At 50.3% G+C, this 19351-nt stretch overlaps 1 protein-coding gene across 1 annotated transcript in view; it reads left to right on the plus strand.

Annotated features, from left to right (window-relative positions):
- Positions 1–271: 271 nt before the first annotated feature.
- The window catches only part of SHANK2 (SH3 and multiple ankyrin repeat domains 2), a 471028-nt gene continuing 451948 nt past the window's right edge, over positions 272–19351 (plus strand). The window contains 1 exon segment of the mRNA XM_033119735.1: positions 272–415. Within this exon segment, the coding sequence (XP_032975626.1) occupies positions 405–415 (11 nt within the window). The 5' untranslated portion in view covers positions 272–404.

Raw genomic sequence — 19351 nt, forward strand, 5'->3', positions numbered from 1 at the left:
GTTTCCCGGGTCACGCAGAGTCTCCGCCAGGTGTCCGGCCTCTGCCCGCCGCGCGCCCCAGCTGGGGTGGGGGGACCGGCTGGTGCAGGTGAGCGGCCCCCGCGTCCCGCGGCGGCCGCCGCCGCCCGTGAATTATGCAGGAGGCTGGCACCGGTGCGCTCAAGTTGCTCAAGTTTCCCTGGCAACTTTCGCCCGGGCATCCCTCCCGGCCGCCGGGCAGCTCCGCCCGCGCAGCCCGGCCCAGGCGCCTCCGCAAGGCGGCCGGGGCTCTGGGCTCGGGGAGCGCGCCTGGAGACACCCACCGCGCACTCGCCACCTGAGCTGGGGCCGCTGGATCGCGCGAGCTGGTGCGACCCCGACGGGGGACCTCGCGGCCCAGCTCCGGAGGACGCAGGCCGCTCCGAATGCCCTCACGGTGGGTCTGTGCGCCGCCCCTCTGCGCGGGATGGGAGGGAGGGCGCGCGGGCGAGGTTCGTGTTTCCCTGGGGCTGAGGGCGTCCAAAGGGGGCGAGGCCGGTGCTGGTGACCGTGGGCTTTCGCGACCGAGCTTTTAAAGCGACCTTGGGCGACTGGATGAGAAAGTGCTTGGGATCCTCAGGTAGGAGTTCAGGCCGCGATGCTTAGGGGCCTCGGGACCCGCTGCTGTGGGCACGGTCTTGGGGGTCCTCAGAGGCCATCCGAAAATAAATGGTCTCCACGTGGAAATTCGAGGTAGTAAATTGGATAGTGTGGTGACCTCTTTTTGTTTGAAACTCAAGTTCGAATTAATGAGGTCAACCGCTAATTAAAGTAAGCTCCAAGAAACCGAGGTAATTTCGAAAGTCCTCTGTCGGGGGATGGGGTTTGAGCTCCACCTGGGCCGTGGCCCTGGGCCGCGCTGACTGCGGCTGGGAGAGCCCCTGGATTTACCCTTGACCCAAGTGTCCTGCAGTTGCATTAAATAATAATTAGTGCGACCTGCCCGACACCTGCCTGAGCCTGGCGCTCTGAGGCTGTGGGTCGTCTGAACAGCCCCTGGTTTTGGAGACCTGAGTCTTCAAACCACTGTGGGTGATGAGCAGGCTGCCTTGGATTAAAGGGTTGCAACTTTGTCTGTCTGGAGCTTTATGCCCACCTGCGTTTGGTGGTTATTAAGGGGGGAGGTTGATGTGGTTACAGTAAGGGGTTAAAAAGTGGGAGCCAGGAAGTCACAGCATCCTTCTGGAGGCCTGCGGGGGTGGGGGCATGGGGGGCAGAGGACCCTTGTCTTAATAGGAGTTAGATGTCTTCATTGTGGCTGGATGGAGAGCTCCTGGGCAGCGTGTTCTAAAGGAACCGGGTTCCATTATTATGCTGAGGGATTTCTGGTTTTCCTAGAGGGAGGAATTGGGGGGACCCTGTGCTTCTTTGGGCCCCGTGGAAAGAGACCCTAACCCTCCAAGCATCTGAAGCAGCTCTTTATGAATAAGGCGATTTTGCCCATAACGACAGTCCCGGTGGGCGCCTGGCTGCTTTGAACAAACGACTCCCCGCTGTGGTGGCGGCGGTGGGGTGGTTCTGTCTCCTGGTTCCAAGTACAATTCATCTTCAGGTGAGTTTCCAGGAGGTTTTCATTCATTTGTTTATTTGGCAAGGTCCCTTTGTAGTGTTCAGGCACCCGCTCCCCTGGCCTCTGGGGTCACCGCATGCAGGTGAAGCAGGTGACTTGCTCCAGACCTGGGGGAGGGGCCTAGGAGGAGCCTGGACCCTGGAGAGTTGGGGGTCAGGGGTGAGGAATGCCAGGTGGGAGAAGATAAAGGTGGTCCAAGACAGCCTGCATTTATATCTCATCAGCGATGGGGAAGAAGATGGGAGGACAGTTTGAAACTAAGAAAACCAGGCCAGGAGTTAACCAGCATACAGGAAAACGCTGGCGAACCCTGATTTCCATAGGGAAATCATTCTTTATCTTACCCGCTCTATTTCCAAATATGTGACAGAGGCCTAATGATAGGGACCCTGGTGTCCTTGTCATCTCGGGGGAGTAATGGGGACTTTTCCAAAGTGGGGTTCAGTGTGGGAGTTGCCTAGGGGGCCGAGAGGGTGCCTCCTGCTCCACAGATATCTGGAGGTGACGCTCCCATTTGGACCCCAGGCTCTGACCCCCGAACGCTCTTCCTGGAACCCCAGCCTCCTGCTTTGTAAACTGAAGGCCCAGCTTCCCCTCAGCCTGTTGGGTCTGGACCCTGGGACCCCCCTCAGGAGAGCAGGCAAGGGGAAAAGCCTGTGGAAATATACCTGACAGTCTCTGACAGTCTGGGCTGGAGCCCCAAGGAGGGGACAGTTCGGATCTTTGTCATCCAACTGACCTCCGGCAAATGTACTGAATCCTCTCAGACTAAAGGGGCCTTGGGGGGCTTAGGGTAAGGAGGAAAGCGCCCCAGACAAAGCCTGGCCTTTTCCATCTTGGAGCCCCCAGCCTTTCACCTAGGTGCTTGTTGAAAGACTGTGGACTGACTGGGTGAAGGCCCCCCACCCAGCTGGGTGACCCTTATGATCGGGTGACCCTCGTGACCACAGCACTGCACCTGACCCACACACCCAAATGAGAGGCCTGCCCCCCTCTGCCAGTCAGAGGTTTTCCGCTGCATCACATTTTCGCTGCATGGTGCATACAAATGACATCAGCAGAAAGTCACCTGAGGGCCTGCTGCTGGTGCCGGGCCAGGAGCTGGCCACAGGTGGCCAGGGACTTCCAGGCTTGTGGGGAGGAAGCACACAGTGGGACAGGGGCTGTGATAGAGGTGACCACTGGGTACTGTTGGGCACAGAGAGGGTCCCTAACCCAGCCTGGGGAAGGTGGGGGGGGGATAGACGACACCTGGAAGAGGTCAGGTTGTCCCATTGTTCCTTTGCTGGTCTTCACATGGGTTCTGTAGTTCCCTAGATGGGCAGAGAGCTGCTGGGTAATGACAGTCACACAATTATGGCAGTGACAGCTGCTGCAAAGGAAGCGCCAGTGCTCTTACGTTTTCCCCGCCGGGCTGCACTCTTGCTGTAGATGAACGGTTCTTATAACGCCCAGGGAGAGAGGGCGCTTCTCATTCCCACCTTACAGCTGGGGAGCCTGAGGCTCAGAGGGGGTAGCCATGTGTCCTGGGCCACACAGGTAGTGAGGGGGCAGCTGGCGTTGCACCCAGACAGCCTGGGAGGGAGCCTAGCCCTTATTCCCCCCACCACATGCCGCTCGAAGATTCATCCGGTTAAAAAATTCTTGTTATGTGTAATGTGTGATAAAGAGCTCCCGTCAGTGAAGGGAAACCAAAGTTTCTGATCGGACTTCTGGCTGTTAAACACCTATTTTTTTTTTCTTTGAAAGCAGAGTTAAGAACTTTTGAAATGGCTAAATGAATGTTAACACCATTGGCTCCAGTGGTATCGAGTCTGTCTTTGGGGTACAGGATGCTTCTGGCATGAGCTTTCCTACCACGCAAGGGGTTTCCCGTCCTAACGGTGGGGGAAGGTGAGCCCAGGCTGAGCGAGAGCCCACCCAGGGCCGAGGGACAGAGACTGGATCACTCTTGATGGATGTGTCAGGGATGGTCCAGCTGAGGCCCCTGTCACTTTTGGGGAGATTGAGGTCCCAAAAGCCTGCAGTGCTGCTGGGAGTGTGGGAAGCTGCAGGAAAGAGCAGGGTCCCCTGATTGGCTGCCTGATGTCAGTGTGAGAGGGGGCAGGACCGGCGTCCGATGACTGAGTTGGACAGTGTTTGAAAACTTGTGTGGTTTGCCCAGGACTCTCGGGTGTGGCTCGGTGAGGTGTGTGCAGGTTGAATTAGGCCACGAGCTCCTAGTGCCAACACAGATTTCCAATGATGGCCCTTAGGGGTGAGGGGCTCCTGGCTGCGCCCCCCCCCCCCCCCCCCGCTGAAATTCTGACTGAAGCAGTACTGGATCCTCCTCCCAGAGGGACTCCACCCTCAGGTGGTTTAGGAGCAAGAAAGGCTGAAGGTTTCAGTGGGCGGGACACTTGACTATAGTCCTGGGCTGCTGAACTTACAAGGCCTAACTTGATAGAACCCCCCCCCCCCGGAGGCACCCATTGGGTGGATAATTATCCATCCAGTGGCTGCTCCTGGCTGGGGCCAATTTCTTCCCCAAATGTTTGCCTCTTAACTCCCTAAAAGGGTTGTTTTTATGAAAAGTTCTCTGCACTGTCTTTGTATGAAAAGTTCAAATACCCAGCAAGGCTGAAAGAATTACACAAGGAACGACGTCATCCCCACCCCAGATTCTGACAATGACTGTTGTACCAGATTTGTCATGCGTTCGTAAGTCAGCATCTAAAACTGTTCTTCATAGATTTAAATATTTGCAAAGGATGTAGAACCTCGTCTGGGAGGCAGATTTTGGCATTTTAAAGTAACAGTTCCCTATCTTGAGCTGTATCCACTGCAGTGTAACCCGGTGACCTGGCATCCACCTGTCCTTGACAAACCCGTGAGGGAGTCGAGGGATGGTCACTGTGCCTTTCCTTCCTCGAATTTATTCTGATGTTGCCACGAAGAATTTTGTCTTCACGCTTGTACGTCTTTTATTAACCCACCCAACATATTCCTTTGCAAGGAAAATATACATAAATTGACTTTTAAAAAATTTCCTGTGACCTCAGGTCGCTGAGTATTTAGAAACATTACTTCTGTATTGAGAAAGCGGTAAGCTCAGACACGAAATACATTTCTGAGTTTTAGAAATGGGAAAAGGGAGTGTTACTGGAAATGCCTCTTTTAGAAGCAGGAGGTCATAAAAATGGTGGCGTGAGGTAAGCTTCTTGAAATCTCCCCTGGAATTTTTAACAAATTGAACAACTATAACTCCACAAAAGACTCCCTGCACAGCAGACAGGCAAGACGAAGAGTCTCACTACTGAATTCACCTAAAGGTGGGCGAATCTCGCGAGCGGGGGAGGAGGGAAGGGAGAAGTGCGGAGACGGAGCCGCACGGGCGCAGGGCGCAGACCTAGCTCAGTGCGCCGAGCTCGCTGCATCCCGGAGCAACCGCAGCTGCGGGAGAGGGAAGAACTCGGACTGTTAGGGCCCCGCTTATGGCCCACAGGGCTGAGGGGGCAGCATATAACACGGCTGAACCCAGCGGTCACGGCGGAGGCCTCGGAGCAAAGACTGAGGGAAGAAGGCTGATAACAGTGTTTTAAGCCCTCACTGCCGAGCAGAGAACGGAAGCCTTGGGCACTGAGACTGGCCGCCCCCTCCTTACCCTCCCAGAGCTCGCCCCGCCACCACCTGCCCGGTGCTAGAAGCGGAACAGTAGCAGTGTCAGACCAAAAGAACAGAATATTTGCTGTTCTGAGAACTGTGGCCCGCAGACATGGACTCACAACCCAACTAGTTCCAGCAAACGGGAGGGAGATGTGGAAGCAGGACTGGCTCTGGTGGTCGTCACTGCCATTGCTCTGGGCCACCTCTCACAACCCACCCCGCCCCGGCCCCAGCTATCTGGGCCAATCCCGCAGGAATAACAGAGCTGCTAAAGCACACAGGCTCTGAATCTGGTGCAGGAAGAGCTTTGGAACTTCAGAAGATCTCCACATCCCCTCACGAAGGTGGTGCCCTGAGACACAGGTTACCTGCTCACAGAGGAGAAGCCCATCTTCCACGGGATCCCCCCCCATTGTGTGAGAAGCTGCAATAGTGCAGAGAAAACATAACATTACAGTGTGAGAGAGAATAAAAGGTTGCAGTCGGAGAGAAAATAAAACATTCTACCAACACCTACTGGAAAACAAAAGAAAGACCTCTTTCTATCAACCTGTTGCAGAACCTACTCCTGTAGATGTCTAGGGAGAGAAATAATAAATCATTAATTGCCATGAATAACAAAGGTAACAAGACAGCTCAGAAAGAAAATGAAAAGTCTCCAGAAAGTGAACTTAAAGACATGGAAATATGTGACTTAAATGACAGAGAATTCAAGATTGCAGTTCTTAAAAAACTCAACGAGATGCAAGAAAACACAGACAACTAGTTTAATGAACTCAGAAACACAATCAAAGAACAAAATGAACATTTTACAAAAGAGATTGAAATTTTAAAAAAGAGCCAAATAGAATTTCTGGAGATTAAGAACTCAGTAAAAGAAATGAAGAATGAAATAGTCAGCTTAGGTAGTAGAGTTGACCAGATGGAGGAAAGAATCAGTGACATCGAAGATAGAAATCTGGAAATGACACGGATAGAAGAAGAGACTTGAGACTTAAAAGAAATGAAAGAACTCTACAAGAACTTTCTGACACCACCAGAAAGAGCAATATAAGAATAATGGGCTTACCAGGAGGAGAAGAAAGAGAAAAGGGAACAGAGAATACAGAGAATATATTCAAAGAAACAGTCTATGATAACTTCTCAAACTTGGGGAAAGAACTGGATCCTCGAATCCAAGAAGCAAATAGAACACCTAATTACCTCAACCCCAACAGGCCTTCTCCAAGGCACATTGTGTTGAAGCTGTCAAAAATTAACGACAGAAAGAATCCTCAAGGCAGGCTGGGAAAAGAAGACGGTAACCTACAAAGGAAAGCCCATTGAATTATCATCAGATTTTCCAGCAGAAACTCTACAAGCCAGGAGGGAGTGGAATCAAATATTCAAACTATTGAAAGAGAGAAATTATGAGCCAAGAATAATATATCCAGCAAAGATATCCTTTAGATATGAAGGAGGAATAAAGACCTTTCCAGACATACAGAAGCTGAGGGAATTTTCTAACACACAACCTGCACTATAAGAAATACTGAAGGAGGCTATTTGACCAGCATAAATAGGGATAATTTGTGGCAACCAAAACATAAAATGGGAGGAGAGTAAAGGCCTGAACCGGAATATGGGAATGGAGAAAGTAAGCATGATGAAGAAAATGGAATACTCTAAATATGAAACTTTCTTTTACATAAACTTAATGGTAACCACTCAAAAAAAAAAAAAATCCAGAACTGAAATATATAACGTAATAAAAGAAGAAACAGAGGCCAAAATCATAGAATACCACCACACAGAAATAATAGACAACAACAAAAAGGCAAAGAAACAATGGAGACACAGCCTTACCAGAAAACTAAAGATAGAATGATAGGAAATCTTCATATACCAATAATCACCCTAAACGTAAATGGACTGAACTCATCAGTAAAAAGGCACAGAGTAGCAGACTGGATTAAAAAACTAAACCCAACCATATGCTGTCTCCAAGAGACACATCTCAGCTACAAGGACAAACGTAGACTCAAAGTGAAAGGGTGAAAATTGACACTCCAAGCAAATGGTATCAAGAGAAAATCAGGTGTAGCCATACTGATGTCAGATGAAACAGACTTCAGGATAAAAAGGTAACAAGAGACAAAGATGGACATTTCATCATGATAAAGGGGACTATACAACAAGAAGACATAACAGTCATCAATATTTATGCCCCCAATCAGGGAGCACCGGAATATACCAAGCAACTAATAACAGAACTAAAGGGAGAAATTGACCAAAGCACAATTATAGTAGGGGACCTAAATACATCATTGATAGCTATGGATAGATCATCCAAACAGAAAATAAATAAATAGCAGCCCTAAATGACACATTAGATGAAATGGACATATTGACATTTATAGTGCGCTTCATCCTAGAACATCAGACCCTACATTTTTTTTCTAGTATACCTGGAACATTGGCAAGGATACACCATATATTGGGACATAAAACTAGCCTCAACAATTTTAAGAAGATTGAAATCATACCAAGCATATTCTCTGATCACAAGGCTTTGAAATTGGATATTAACTGCAAAAAGAAAGCAGGAAAAACCACAAATATGTGGAGATTAAACAACTCATTTTTAAAGAATGTCCAGGTCAAAGGAGAAAGAGATCAAAATATACATAGAAACAAATGAGAATGAAAATACATCCTACCAAAATTTTTGGGATGCAGTGAAAGCAGTTTTAAGAGGGAAATCTATATCATTACAGGCCTATCTCAAGAAACAAGAAAAACTCCAGATAAATAACCTCATGTTACACCTTAAAGAACTAGAAAAAGAAGAACTAATGAAACCCAAAGTCAGCAGAAGAAAGGAAATAATAAAAATCAGAGCAGAACTAAATGAAACAGAGAACAAAAAGACAATAGAAAAAATTAATGTGACAAAGAGCTGGTCCTTTGAAAAGATTAATAAAATTGACAAACCCTTGGCTAGACTCACTAAGATAAAACGAGAAAAGACACTAATAAACAAAATCAGAAATTAAAAAAGGGAAGTTTTCAGGATGCCACAGAAATACAAAGGATCTTCCAAGAATAAAATGAAGGACTATATGTCACCAAATTCAGTAACCTAGAAGAAACATATAGCCTTCCTCAGCTGATCATGAAGAACTGGAAAATCTAAATAGACCGATCACCAGTAAGGAAATTGAATCAGTCATCTGAAACCTTCCCAAAAGCAAAAGTCTGGGACCAGATGGCTTCACTAGTGAATTCTACCAAACCTTCAAAGAGGATCTAATACCTGTCCTACTCAAACTCTTCCAAAAAATTGAAGAAGAGACAGTACTCCCTAACTCATTTTATGAAGCCAACATTACCCTGATACCAAAACCTGATAAGGATAACACAAAAAAAGAAAATTATAGACCAATATCTCTGATGAATACAGATGCAAAAATCCTAAACAAAATTCTAGCAAATCGAATGCAACACTGCATTAAAAAGATTATTCATCACGACCAAGTGGGGTTCATCCCTGGGGCACAAGGATGGTTCAACATCCGCAAATTCTTCAATGTGATACATCACATAAACAAAATAAAGGACAAAAATCATATTATTATATCAATTGATGCAGAAAAAGCATTTTACAAGATACAAGATCCATTTTGATTAAAACTCTTAGTTAAATAGGTACAGAAGGAAAATACCTTAACGTAATAAAGGCCATATATGACAAACCCTCAGCTAATGTCATAATTAATGGTGAAAAACTGAAGCCCTTTGCTCTACATTCAGGAACATGACAGGGCTGTCCCCTATCACCTCTGATTTTCAACATAGTGTTGGAAGTCCTAGCCAGAGCAATTAGGCAAGAGAAAGAAATAAAAGGCATCCGAATTGGGAATGAAGAAGTTAAACTGTCACTCTTTGCAGATGACATGATGCTATATATAGAAAACCCTAAAGACTCCAACGAAAAGCTATTAGAAACAATCAACAAATACAGTAAAGTTGCAGGCTACAAAATCAATGTACAAAAGTCCATTGCATTCCCATATACTAACAATGAAATCTCAGAAAAAAACACACAAATAAACAATTCCTTTTGCAATTGCAACAAAAAGAATAAAATACCTAGGAATAAACTTAACCAAGGATGTGAAGGACCTATATGCTGAAAGCTATAAGACATTTTTTAAAGAAATTGAAGAAGACACAAAGAAATGGAAAGACATTCTGTGCTCATGGATTGGACGAATCAACATAGTTTAAATGGCCATATTACCCAAAGCAATATACAGATTTAATGCAATCCCCATCAAAATCCCAGTGGCATTTTTTAAAGAAATAGAACAAAAAAAATCATCAGATTTGTATGGAACCACAAAAGACCCCAAATAGCCAAAGCAATCCTAAGAAAAAACAACAATGCTGGAGGTATCACATTCCCTGACTTTAGCTTGTACTACAGGGCAACAATAATCAAAACAGCATGGTATTGGCAGAAAAAGAGACACATAGACCGATGGAATAGATTGAGAAACCAGAAATAAAACCACATAAATATGGACAGATAATTTTTGACAAAGAAGCAAAAAACATACAATGGAGAAAAGACAGCCTCTTCAATAAATGGTGCTGGCAGGACTGGAAAGCCATGTGCAAAAGAATGAAATTGGACTGCTATCTGTCACCATGTACCAAAATTAATTCAAAATGGATCAAAGACCTAAGCATAAGACCTGACACAATAAACCGCATAGAAGAAACCATAGGTACTAAACTTATGGACCTTGGGTTCAAAGAACAGTTTATGAATTTGACTCCAAAGGCAAGGGAAGTAAAAGCTAAAATAAACGAATGCAACTATATGAAACTTAAAAGCTTCTGCACAGCAAAAGAAACCATCGATAAAATAAAGAGGCAACCAACTGAATGGGAGACGATTTTTGCAAACAGTGCCTCCGATAAGGGGCTAATATCCAAAATATACAAGGAACTCATACAACTCAACAACAAAAAAATAACCCGACTGAAAAATGGGCAGAGGACCTGAAGAGACATTTCTCCAAAAGGACATACAAATGGCAAATAGACATTTGAAAAAAATGCTCAAAGTCACTAATCAGAGAAATGCAACTAAAAACCACAATGAGATACCACCTCACCCCAGTTAGAATGGCTGTCATCAACAAGACAAATAGTAACAAGTGTTGGAGAGGCTGTGGAGAAAAAGGAACCCTCATACACTGTTGGTGGGAATGCAGACTGGTGCAGCCGCTGTGGAAGGCAGCGTGGAGGTTCCTCAAAAAATTATAAACAGAATTACCGTATGACCCAGCAATCCCTCTCCTGGGTAACTACACAAAAAATCTGAAATCATTTATACATAAAGAGACGTGTGCTCCAATGTTCATTGCAGCTTTGTTTACGGTGGCCAAGACGTGGAAACAACCAAAATGTCCTTCGATAGATGAATGGATAAAGAAGTTGTGGTATATATACACAATGGAATACTATCTGGCGGTAAGAAAAGATGAAATAGGACCATTTGTGACATGGATGGATCTTAAGATTATAATGCTAAGTGAAATAAGTCAGACAGAAAAAGCAGAGAACCATATGATTTCATTGATATGTGGTATATAAACCAAAAACAACAAAAGAACAAGACAAACAAATGAAGGAACAAAAACTCAGACACAGACAATAGTTTAGTGGTTACCAGAGGGTAAGGGGGGGGTGGGGGGTGGGAGATGAGGGTAAGGGGGATCAAATATATGGTGATGGAAGGAGAACTGACTCTGGGTGGTGAACACACAACGGAATTTATAGATGATGCAATACAGAATTGTACACTTGAAATCTATGTAACTTTACTAACAATTGTCACCCCAATAAGCTTTAATTTAAAAAAAAAACCAGGTGGTGGGTGTTTTTGGGGTTTAATTAAAGTCTTAGATGAATTAGCCCCCTTTGTTTGGCTTCTGGGAGCCTGGTCACTGGGGCACGTCCCCTCCCACCCAGGCTCCCAGGGGACCTTTCGAATGTAAAAAATGGGAGCGGCTGCTGGGAAAAGGGACAACCCAAGGCCTTTCCAGAGAAGCAGTTTGGGGAAAGACTCAGATGCCCTTCAGACTGGAAAGGGTCCGACCTGTTGGAAGCCCTGCGGGGGAGGACGGAGAAATGGACGAGATTCTGCCACGCCCTCAAGATTCCCTGGAGATCGGGCCTCACAGATGGGGCTGTCCTGCCCCAGACTGTCTTGGGTTCCGGCCATTAGTCCTACTTCCTCTGGTTGCACGGGAGAAATCAGAGCCAGGGCCCAGATTCCTGGGTGGGGGGGGAGTGGCCGGCAGCCTGGACAGTGGGGCTGGCCTGCTGCTTTCCAGGGACTCTGATGGACGCCTGAGGGAGGGCTGGATGGAGCCAGGGGACTGGCAGGTTAGGTCAGGGTGTGTGTGGGGGGGCCTGAGGCTCAGGGAGAGGGTCACATCCTGAGCTGAGCTGAAGACCTGCCTGGGACGTGGGAAGTGAGCCTTTGAACCTTCCTGAAAACTCACCATGGGATCCCTTTTTTCCCTGAGGAAAAGGAAGCTGTGTGAGGGTGGTGGGGGGCCCTTCTGGGGTCTCATTTGTAGCAGTAAGAGTACAGGACACACCGCTTCTGTCGGGGTCTTTCCTGCTCCCCCCAAGCTTTCTCTTCCTGATTTCAATGATTGTTTTGCCCTCCCATTGACCTGTGCCGGCAGCCTGACAAACTGCGGGCATTGCCCCTGCTTCCTGTGGGGCCCAGGTCCCCAGGAAAGGACAGGGCCCGGCTTGTCTCTGTATCTCAGGGTCCTGAGTGGCCCCAGGGGATGTTTGCTGAATGGAACGCGTGGGCTGGAAGGCGTCACAGTCACTGTGGCAGGAGCCAGTGGGGATGGTTCCAGACTTTCCCTCCCAAGTGTGTACGCAGCTCCAAGAAGTCACAAAACCAGTCAGGCCACTGGCCTGTTCTTCCTCGGCCTCCCTCTGAGGGTTTCAGATGTGGGTCGGCCCTGTGGCTGCACTTAGGCCTGGCAGCTTGGTGCCACAGGCCTCGGGGACGTCAGGTTTCTGGGCAGGTGGCATGAGGACTTCTGTGCACCAGGATTGTGCCTGGGGTGTGTACTAGAGCTGGGCACATGGGGACTGGGTGGGGGCTGCAAGTGGCTGTGCTTAAACAGCGACTCTTCTGTCCAACACGGAGTCCAGGTGCAGACAGGCTGGCGTGTGCTGTCCCTGATGTCCCAGCACCAGCTGGGTGAATGCCACGTCCTTGGCCCCGGACCTGCTTTCCTGGAGCCACCCCGTGGTCTGGAGTACGTGGAGTTAGGAGACACTGCCAGTGGCTAAAGGGATTAAAGGACGGCCTGTCTGTCCTGCGGCCTCCTGCTTCTCGTATGTTCTGATTGTTTGGGTTCCCTTCTGGGGGTGTCCCTGGCCAGGTGAGTGACTCAGGCCTGGTGGCCAGCGGGCCTGTGCCGAAGCTGGCAGGATTCCTCCCAGACGCTGTCCTGTGCCTGCCCTGTAGTCGGTGGATGGTCCCAGCAGCACCAGTCCCTTTTCTTGTCGTTTAGGATGCACCTCTGAAGTTCATTTGGGGACTTGGGGGTCATCAGGTGGCCCCACCCTGAGGAACAGGCCCGCTGATGGCAGGGTCTAGGATTGTGGGATATGGGCTCAGGGAAGGCAGCAGGTTCCATCCACACCTGGGCTTTGATAGAGGCCGGGGCACTTCACTGCGCAGGTGTAACCTGATGTCACCAAAAGCTACTTTGTGCGGCAATGACAGTTGGGAAACAGGCAAGGCAAGAAAGCCTGTTTTCAGACCCCAGTGCGGGGTCCACAGGTGGAGGGAACTGCAGACAGGTGGGATCAGTGGGGACGGCCACCGGAAGGAGGCAAATCTACCTGATGGGAGAGAGAAGTCCGCACGGCTTTGAAGCAGTGGTGACATGGGCGTCCTTGGTCCTCGCAGAGACGGGGCTGAGGGTGGACAGGGGGCTCATGGACAGATGGCCCCCTAGTGTGTGACCTCCCAGGCCGGGGACAGGAGCACGCAGCCAGTCGTCTAGTCGTTTGTCATTTCTTGCTGGCTTGGTTCTCAGTCTGCCTCAGGGCTCTGCTGTGTCTGGGCCCAGCAGCCATGACAGTTGTTTGGGGGTGAAGATTGTTCCTGGGAGCTGGAGGAGAGGAGTGTGGAGAAAGGGCTCAAAGCCCAGAAAACCCCAGACCATCCCTGTCCCCAAGCCACTCATGTCGCCTCCTGCAGTGGGAGGAGAGGCCTGTACTGGCCTGGCCGGTCCCTTCCCTTTTCTCTCCCGTGGGGACCTCGGTAGAGGAGCTAGGGTGCTGAGCAAGGGTCCTCAGAAGTTCCAGTGTGAGCAAGGGGCCCCCTGAGCCCTGGGAATCACAGAAACAAGCTGTCCTCTTGTCCAAACGCTCAGGTTTCCAGGGGAGACCCAGGCACAGGGAGCAGAGCACGCTCAGGGCATTGGACTATGCCAGGCATTTTCTCCTGGGCTTAGAGGACGGGCCTGATATTTGGGTCAGTGACTAAGCTCTGTAGTGTCTCGTGGGGGGCGGGGTAGGGCGTGGTGGTGTTGGTGGGGCACGGGGGTGGGGGCAGCAGAGGCGGCTTTTAGAAATGAGACTGAACACTTTGCAGGGAGGGACCCTGCTGTTATGTGCTCCCCTGCCCTCCCACTGCCCCCCAAGCTTGGATCAGTGTTTGTTGAACGATAAGTGGGCATTTGTCACCGAGCGCATAGCTGACCACTTACCTCTGTAATATTTGGTCCTGTAATCGCCCCCAGCCCCTCTGTTGGACGGAAGGCGCCAGCTGGCCGAGCACCCTGCTTTGATTATGGTGATCGCGGAGGCAGACAGTGCAGTGGGCTGCGTGGTTCTCGCGTGTTGGGCTCAAGTGTGGTTCAAGTTCTCTTGTGGAGTTTGGTTTGTGCTGCGTTAGACCCCTTGGTATGGAATGGTCCATTTCAGGGGCTCCGTAACTTCTTTCCAAACGTCAGTAACTTCCCAACCCTCAATAACAGGGTAACCTTTTTAGCTGAACTTGGAACGGTGTCAGGCGACGTCTTGACCGTTGAGGGGAGAGCGGGGCTGAGTCATAATGGCTGGGCTGGGGGGCCGTTTTCTCTCACTTCCCCCACCCAGCGCATGTTGGGGTAAGGGCGCTGGGAGGAGACTGCCCCTCAGGTTGGTTCTTAGTATTTGGGGGTGTTGATTCTACTTGAGTAACTCGAATGTGCAAGGAACCCAGATGAGGGAGCGAGGGTTGACGCCCCCACCGCCCCCAGCACCCACCGTCCTGCTTTCTGTCTGAATTTCACAACTGTGGGGACTTAGAGTCTTCCTGGGTCTGGCTTCTTTCACTTCGTCTGATGTCTGCAAGGTTATTTGTGTTGTGGCAGGTGTTAGGATGTCCTTCCTTTTTCAGGTTGATTGACACTCTATTGTGTGAAAGGACCATGTTTTGCTCGTCCGTGCATGGACCCTCGGGTCGCTTCCACCCTTGGCTGTCGTGAGTCACGCTGCCAGGAACGTGGACGTGCACCTCTCTTCAAGCCTCTGCTTCCAGAAAGCACGTTTGAAGCCGTGACCAGCCCCGGGCCATCTGGTCTTGGGGTTCCAAAGCTGAGACTCGTCCCTCCTCACCTAGCCCCATGCTGCTTTTTTAGCAGCCCGCCTTTCTTTGTGGACGTCTGGATAAAGCAGGGGTGGCCCGCGTGTGTGGGACAAATTGTGGAGCATGACTCCTCTCCACGTCCAGGGTTCTCGTTCCCCACGGAGGTCAGACGCTTCTTCCTGGGAACCTGACAGACGTCTCACCTGTGTGGGTCTAGTTGGGGTGTAGGGCAGGACCGCGGGAGGTGCTGGGCCAGAGGTGGTGGCAGCGGGGAGTGTCTCCGGCAGGCGTTGCTCATTAACTAATTAGGTGCTGTCTCATTGCCTCGTCACCTTAAACGTGGGCAGCTTGTGCAATGTGTTGTGTACTGATCTCAAGAGCCGTCCACGTTGGAGCGTGTTTGCTGGTTCAGTGGGACCCCCTGTGGCCTGTGTGGGGCAGGGGGAAGGGGGCCAGGACAGCCCCTGCTTCTGGAAGCTTTGTCGTGGTGGCACCTCAATTAATAGCTACTAAAAAAAAATCAGTTTTGACCAGGGGGTTCTAGTCTGCACGTTCTAACTGCTGTACAGTGTTTCATGCAATGGGCAACCCCGGTTTATCTGTTCTGCCCCTGATGACGTTTAGGCTCCTTTTGGTGTCTGTCTCTTTCCGCTTGTGCTGCAGGGGACAGCGTCCTTGTCCAGGGTGTGTCATTAGAGCAGAGGTCGCCGAGGCGGCCTGAGGGGACAAGTTCCTGACCCTTCCTTCATTTGCTCCCGGATGGGTGGTACCATATTACAATCCCACTGCCTGGCGCCAGGGATCTCTGTGCCCCCATCCTCACCGAGACGCTGTGTCACCTGCCTTCTGACGGTCTGACGGGCGGGCAAGTGCATCTGCGTTGGCGTCACCTCTGTCACAGAGAGCACCTTCCTGTGCACCGTCGCTCAGCTTCTCATTGCCTGCATTTCCTGAATTCCATATTCTTTACTGTGGGTCACTTGTCTGCTCCCTGCTGGTTTGTAGACGCTCTTTGGATGTTCTGGATCCAGCTTCCACCTGGCTTGTCTTGTCTTTTCACTTTTGCTTACAGTACTCAGCCTTGTGCTGTAAAGAAGTTTTACATTCGGGTGTGGTACATCCTCTGTACCCTGTCTGATGTTTGTTTTTCAGATTATCCCTTCTCTGTTGTCAGAAGACCTTACCCTGTATTCTCCTCTAATAATTTTAACATTTTGTTTTTCATTAGTTTTTTTTTTTTTAATCCATGTGGAGTTAGCACCTGTGTCTGCTATTAGGTAGGGAGCCAATTTGTCCCTTTCTGCACTAGCCCCTCATTGCTTTGTCCCCCACCCCCATCTGTCGTGGACCCAGTTCCCAAGTTCATTTCTCTTCTGTCCCGTTGGTTATTGATCTGAGCTCTAAGTTCACATTGTGTGTTTACAATCCCTTAAAAATAAGCTTTGATCTTGGCTGTATTATCTCCTTTAGACCGCACACAGCCACGTGGCAAATTACCCCATTTTGTGGTTGAGAAAAGGCCCCAGCTCAGAGGTGTGGGTCAGCCCAGGGCTCCCAGCTGGCACGTGGCACAGCTGATCTGACTCAGACATTCGGAGCCTGGTACTCAGACCCCTGGGTGACACTGACGTGCTGGGTGGTGTCTTAGGTTCAGCCTCTGGGACACGGGCTTCCCCCCCAACATAAGGGAACCAGGGCAGCGCCAAGCAGTTCTAATTGTGCCGTTTGGTGTGGCGGCCGCCAGCTGCACGTGGCCACTGAGCACTTGAAACGTGGCTAGTGCCACGTGTTGCGCAGATAATATTTTGCAGGTATTGGGTAAATAAAATTTTTATATATTATGATTACTAATTTCAACTTCATCTTTTTCTTTCATTTTAAAAAATGTGGCTACTAGGAAATTTAAAGTTGTGTTTGTGGTTTGAATTCTGTGTCTATCGGACAGCTCCGGTTTGTAACATTTCTTACTGGGGGCTGAAATCCGCTTCCGTATTTCTTGCTCCCCGACCCCCCCCCCAGGCTTCTTCCTTGTTGCCCCCACCGTCTCGCTGTCTGATAGAGCCCCCTTCCAGAAAGATGTGCTTTCTGTGATTTAGCACCAAGAGCCTTCAGTGGAGGAACAGGAGAGACGTGTTAGAACCTCCATCGTCACATCTGCCCAAGGTGGGGTGCAGTCCCTGCCTCAGAGAAACTTGAGGTTGGAGGGAACCCCGGAGGTTCAGAATGTTGGTAATGAAAGTCCAGCCCTTTCAGGGAACGTCGGGTCTCAGGAAGACACGAAGCCCTGGCCAGGGTCCCAGTAAGTTTCAAGGTGTCCCCCAGGGCTGAGTGGGCCCCATACCCCATGGCCATCCCAACCCTAGACGAAGCCCAGTGTAATAGCTTCTGGGGTTTACTCTCCTAGAGAACTCGATTCTTACCTGAAGTGTCCGGGGATAATGTTATGACCATGACTTCCCCTTCACTGCTGCCTCAGACATACAGTTCCCTGGACCCCTGTCATGCGGGGTCTCTGGTCCCGCTCCCCGCACCAGAACACAGGACATGGTGAGGCCAAAAAGGAACACCCATGGAATCACAGATAGGGGAGTCACACCACTATATTCTCGCTGGTGGCTGGTTTGGAGACACAGGGAGCAGGAGCCACAATCCGCCATCTGCTTCTCTGCCAACCAACCGACCCCACTTGCTAGCTGCAATCCGCGCTTGCTGGCTCAGCCACAGCAGGTATATCCGTGGCTAACGGCTAACTGGTCACAGCTGATGGCCACCTACTACCTGAGCCAGCACCTTTCCACGTGAGGCCGAGAGCCTGGACACTGCTCTCTGGGACTCCGTCCCCACACCCCGCTGCAGCATTCTCACTGTCCTGAAACTGTCAGCGTGTGCAGTCACCTGAAACACCTGGGGGATTTCCCGGCAAAATGTAACCCACGCTTGGCTGCGGGGTCCGTGGCCTGGGGTGAGGTTCATGCTTTCGGGGAGAAAGGAAATACCTCCGAGGTAACAGACGATCCGCCAGCCCCATGAGGCCCCACACTTGGGGGCTAAAATGATTTCTTAAAAAGATGTCCTTAATAATTCCATAATAAATAAACTGTTAAATGTTTGCTGTTGCCGATGCCGCCACATAAAGTAGTTATCTGTGTCTTTGTCGATTGCTTATTACTGTTATTATTTGCATATTCTCTCCAGACGTTGTCAGAATACACTTGATTGCCCAGCTGTGCCGGGCAGGTTCAGGCCTGTGATCGGGTGGAGTGTACACCGTCCTCTGGGAGGGTGGGTCTCTATGTCCATCGTACAGAAGGGGCCCTGAGGTCCAGAGAGCGGCGCCAGCTGGGGTTCTGAGCTCAGCTGGCGTGTCATGTGTTTTAACCAGGCCAGTCTCACAACGGGGAGGACGTGAGCATTTTGTCCAGCTTCCCTCCTGCGTGTCCGTCTCCTCTGACGTGCCCAGTGGCCTTCATCTATGGACAGTCCTCTCTGACAGACCTTTAGTTGGCTCATCTCCTACTGACGAAATCTGTCCCCTGTAACTCTGTGTTTGGATAGCCCCTCTCCCTAGACCTCTGGGAGGGCGGGGAAGGCACAGGTGGGTTCAGCTTTTCAAACATGCTCCTGAAGGACTCGAGCACGCCAGCACCTGGGAGACAGGAGTGCGAGTTTCAGCGAGTACCCTGTGTGCACGGCCCCTCGTGGCACTGCTGTTCTGCCCAGAGGGTTTTGGCCAGGACAGGCCAGGGGTGGTCTTCCCTCTCTGCTGTTGCGCCAGAATCTTGGGACTCTTTGCACTGTCCCCAGGTGCGTGTCCCCGAGGTAGGTGATGCATTGTGGTGCCTGGAAGGGCTCCCTGGCCAGGTCTGCCACGTAACTGCTGTGTGATCTCGTACAAGCCAGGTGATGTCTCTGAACCTCAGTTTATTCATCCTTACAATGCAGGAATGACATATCTCAGAGGGCTGTGGGCATTAAGTAAGATAGTTTACTCACAGTCAAGACTGTAACAAGCAGTTGTGTACTGTAATCTGCCTTCGTCATCGTGATTGGCAGTGTGTGCTAATCTGTTTAGAGACGGCCCGTGCCTCCTGTAGGTGTTTGAGTCTGAGGCTGTCAGCTCCCTTCCTCTGTCCTGTTGGGACCTCGGGGTCAGGGGCGGGCCGTGTGTGGACTCCCACCGCTGCCTGTTCTCTGCGGAGCCTCTGGCCTGGGCTGCGGGAGTGTGTGCCGAATTCACAGAGGACCTCAGGGTGATGGCACCCCTGGCGGACCCTCCCAGGGCACCTGTTGCCATTGTGGGGACGTTGGCAGAGCTCCGCTCTCACCCCATGTGCACAGGGAGTGGGATGGAGGCGGCAGACTGTCCATCACAGGGCAGGTCCCATGGTGGGGCTCTCAGAGAGTGGGAGCCTCCCCCACTTCCGTCCCCAGGAGCCCCAGATGGCGGG

The sequence above is a fragment of the Rhinolophus ferrumequinum genome, chromosome 11, assembly GCF_004115265.2.
Source record: "Rhinolophus ferrumequinum isolate MPI-CBG mRhiFer1 chromosome 11, mRhiFer1_v1.p, whole genome shotgun sequence".
Classification (NCBI taxonomy): Eukaryota; Metazoa; Chordata; class Mammalia; order Chiroptera; family Rhinolophidae; genus Rhinolophus; species Rhinolophus ferrumequinum.